The sequence below is a fragment of the Nicotiana tomentosiformis genome, chromosome 4, assembly GCF_000390325.3.
Source record: "Nicotiana tomentosiformis chromosome 4, ASM39032v3, whole genome shotgun sequence".
In the NCBI taxonomy this organism is placed as follows: Eukaryota; Viridiplantae; Streptophyta; class Magnoliopsida; order Solanales; family Solanaceae; genus Nicotiana; species Nicotiana tomentosiformis.
The window spans coordinates 114680186-114684337 of record NC_090815.1 but is presented as its reverse complement, the minus strand read 5'-3'; the positions used below and the strand labels follow the sequence as shown (position 1 = coordinate 114684337).

The 4152-nt window shown below is 40.7% G+C and overlaps 1 protein-coding gene across 1 annotated transcript; it reads right to left on the bottom strand.

The window, feature by feature from the left end:
* Window positions 1–3048: 3048 nt before the first annotated feature.
* LOC138910387 (uncharacterized) lies at window positions 3049–3639 on the bottom strand. The gene has a single exon (XM_070201624.1). The coding sequence runs from the start codon at window positions 3637–3639 to the stop codon at window positions 3049–3051; it is 591 nt and encodes a 196-aa protein (XP_070057725.1).
* Between the last annotated feature and the right edge of the window lie 513 nt (window positions 3640–4152).

Below are 4152 nucleotides of genomic sequence, written 5' to 3'. Positions count from 1 at the left end.
ATAGAGTTCTCTTCAAGTAAGGAATCCTGCTCCTTATCAAATGTGCAATATTTTCGTTCAGGGATTACTAGAAATAACCACTTATACTTATCCCTTTCACGTGCATGCCTTTTGCTTGATTCTGTCCGTCACCTGTGTAGACTGTCCATGGACCAGGTTCATGCATGTGTTCCTTTGTCAATCATCAAAACCAAAACTACTAAAGTTAGTAATTTTCCCTTTTTGATGATGACAAACTCTGTTCTTTTCAGAAGCATTGAACCTGTTTCAACTCAACCCAACATCAAACACAATGTCAGAACATTTTTCATTTAAAGTCATAAATCATCAAGGACCATGTTCATTAGGTTATAAACCTAATCTACTATAATTAGGATCATAAACTTATTCTACCATAATTTCTCTCAAAACAAAAATTGGATTAGAAAATTATTTAGAGATTAAAATTATTTTTGACCGACCGATCAAATGTGTCAATTTAGTCAATTATTGTCACGATCCGAAATTTTCACCTTCGGTACCGTGATGGCGCCTAATATTTCACTCGCTAGGCAAGCCAACGTTAGAGTAATTCTTTTGCCAATTTTTAAACACTTCAAACAATTTAACCAATTAAACAGAAATGAAACTAAAACATATACGAAATAGCATAATAACCCAATTATCTAAGTACAACTCGGATTTGGAGTCACAAGTACACAAGCGTCTATAGGTCCTACAAATAGAGTATGAAATAAATACAACTGTCTCGGATGAAAGGAAGGGGACTTCAAGGTATGCAGACGCCATCGAATCTACCTCGAGTCTCGAAATAAGCTAATCCGAGATGATGCACCTCACAGATAGCTGGGACCAGTACCAAAATCTGCACAAGCAGTGTAGAGTGTAGTATGAGTATAACCGACCCAACGTACTCCATAAGTGTCGAGCCTAACTTCAACAAGGTAGTGACGAGGCTATGACAGGACACCCACGTGACTAAATATGTACAAATGAAGTTATACGTGCAACATGACAACAAATAGAGATTAAACACGTACTAGTGGGAGGGGACATGCGAAGGGGAACACGAATCACCCTTCGTGCTTTATCTCTCTTCCTCACCATGTATTAATCAATAAATGGAACAATAATCGGCACGACATCACCCTTCGTGTTTTAACACTCCCCCTAACCAAGTAGCAATGAATATATAACATTTTGTTGGTAGAATAAGCAAGAACAAGCCTTACGTCAATAATGGTTTCAAAATACCAAACCTCAACATCCAAAAGTACTCAATTATCACAAATAGTTCATAAATGCGGAAAGAGCGATCAATTAATAAATAAACTAGTCTAAGCATGGATATCATAATCAAAGAAGGAAATAAATTACAAGGAAACAAGTCCCACCCGCATGCTTTAACCCAACAACAACGCATAAGTACTCGTCACCTCACATATACGTTGTACCCAAACATTTAAACACGTAGCAAATAGGCAAACTAGTCCTAATCCTTCAAGTTAATGTTAACCACGATACTTACCTCGCTCCAAAATCGACTCAAAGTCCAACCACAGCCTTACCTTTCGAACCAGCCTCCGAACTACCCACGAACGAAAGAGGTTCAATTTAGGTCATTATTGAAAATGTCAACAAAAGTCAACCCCGGTCCTACTTGGTCCAAACCCAAAATTCGGACCAAAACCCGATTACTCATTCACCCTGAGCCCCGAAATCCGACCTCAATTTGAGGTATAAATTTCAAGTTTAAAAAAATTCCCATACTACCCAAATACCCAATTTCTACCAAGAAAGTCCTAGATTTAAGGTTGAAATCTTATGAAATATAATGGGTAATTGAAAGAAAGTAGGTTAGAGTCACTTACCAATGAATTGGGGATGAAGAACTCTTGGAAAAATCGCCTCTAAGGTTTTTAGAGTTGAGAATTTGAAAGAATGAGCTAATATCCTATTTTTCCCTTCTTAAGTCCAGGCACAGATGTCGCAATTGCGACCTAGGGTTCGCGTACTTCTCAATTGTGAAGGTCCCCCATCTTTGCTACCATCGCAAATGCGATTATTTTGTTCGCAATTGCGAACTTGGGACTTCCGCAATTGCGACCCTTTGATCGCAATTGCGAACCACTCCCCCCAATACTACTTCGCAAATGCGAATAATTTGTTCACAAATGCGAACTTGACAGGAACCTTAACAGTTCTCAAATTCGAACATGGACCTCACAATTGCGAGATCAGAGGCTGCACCAGAACCAGACTTCACCAGCAATGCTTCTAAATCCAAAATCACTTCGTAGCCTATCCGAAACTCACCCGAGCCCTGGGGGCTCTAAACCAAACATACGCACAAGTCCAAAAATATCATACGAACTCGCTCGCGTGATTAAAATACCAAAATAACACCTACAACTACGAATCAGATAGCAAATCAAATGAAATTTTCAAAGAAACTTAAGAATTTCTATTTTAACAATGGGACATCCGAATCAGGACAATTCAACTCCATTTTGCGCCAAACTTTACAAACAAGTCATAAATATAGTAATGAACCTATACTAAGATATGGAACCAAAATCCGGACCCGGTAGCAACAAGGTCAAACTTCGGTCAAAATCATAAATTCTGTAAACCTTTAAACTTCAAATTTTCAAGAAATTGCGATAACTCGAGTTAGGGACCTTCGAATTAGATTTCGGGCATACGCTTAAGTCCCAAATCACGACACGGACCCACCAGGATCGTCAAAATACGTATCCGGGTCCGTTGCTCAAAACGTTGACCGAAGTCAACTCAAATAAACTTTTAAGGCATAAATTCATATGTTAATCAATTTTTCACATAAAAGCCTTCCAAAAAAGACTCAGACTACGCACGCAAATAGATAAAGGTTAAAAAGAGCTATTTGAGGTATCAAAACAAAGAATTAAGGGTTAAAATTCTAGATGACCTATCAGGTCATCACATTCTCCACCTCTAAAACAAACGTTCGTCCTCGAACGGATATAGAAAAGTAACTGGACCGGCGAAAAGGTGTAGATATCTACTTTACATGTCCGACTTAGACTCCCAAGTAGCTGCCCCTACCGGGTGACCTATCCACTGCATTCGAACTGAAGGAAAACTCTTAGACCTCAACTGTCGAACCTGCCGGGCTAGAATAGCCACCAGCTCCTGCTCATAAGTCAAATCCTTGTCCAAGTGGACTGAGCTAAAATCTAACACATGGGACGGATCACCGTGATACTTTAAGAGCATAGACGCATGGAACACCGGATGGACTACTGATAAACTAGGTGGCAATGCAAGTCCGCAAGCTACCTCACCCACTCTCTCAAGAATCTCGAAGGGTCCAAACCTAGGGCTCAACTTGCCCTTCTTCCCAAACCTTATCACACCCTTCTTGGGTGAAACTCGGAGCAATACCCTCTCTCCGACCATGAATGCAACATCACGAACTCGACGGTCATCATAACTCTTCTTCCTAGATTGAGTTGTGCGAAGTCGATCCTGAATAATCTTGACCTTATCCAAGGCATCCTTTACCAAATATGTACCCAACAACGGAGCCTCCCCTGACTCGAACCATCCAACTGGTGATCGACATCGCCTTCCATATAATGCCTCATAGGGATCCATCTGAATGCTCGACTGGTAGCTGTTGTTGTAGGAAAACTCCGCAAGTGGAAAGAAATGATCCCAAGAACCCCTGAAATCTATATCACAGGCGCGAAGCATATCCACTAATATCTGAATAGTGCACTCGGACTGTCCATCTGTCTAGGGATGAAATCTTGTGCTTAACTCAACTTACGTGCCCAACTCATGATGTACTGCCCTCCAAAAGTGCGAGGTAAACTACGTACCTCTATCATAATTGATAGACACGGGCACACCGTGAAGACAAACGATATCGTGGATGTACATCTCAGCCAACCGCTCTAAAGAATAGGTAACTGCCACAGGAATGCAATACGCTGACTTGGGCAGCCTGTCCACAATGACCCATACCGTGTCGAACTACGTCCGAGTCCGTGGGAGTCCAACAACAAAATCCATAGTGATACGCTCCCACTTTCACTCAGGAATCTCTAACTTCTGAAGCAAACCACCATGTCTCTAATGCTCATACTTAACTTGCTTACAATTTAG

Excerpts from the sequence above, each read along its gene's own strand:
- LOC138910387 (XM_070201624.1), bottom strand. The coding sequence starts at position 3,639 with ATGGATCCCTATGAGGCATTATATGGAAGGCGATGTCGATCACCAGTT.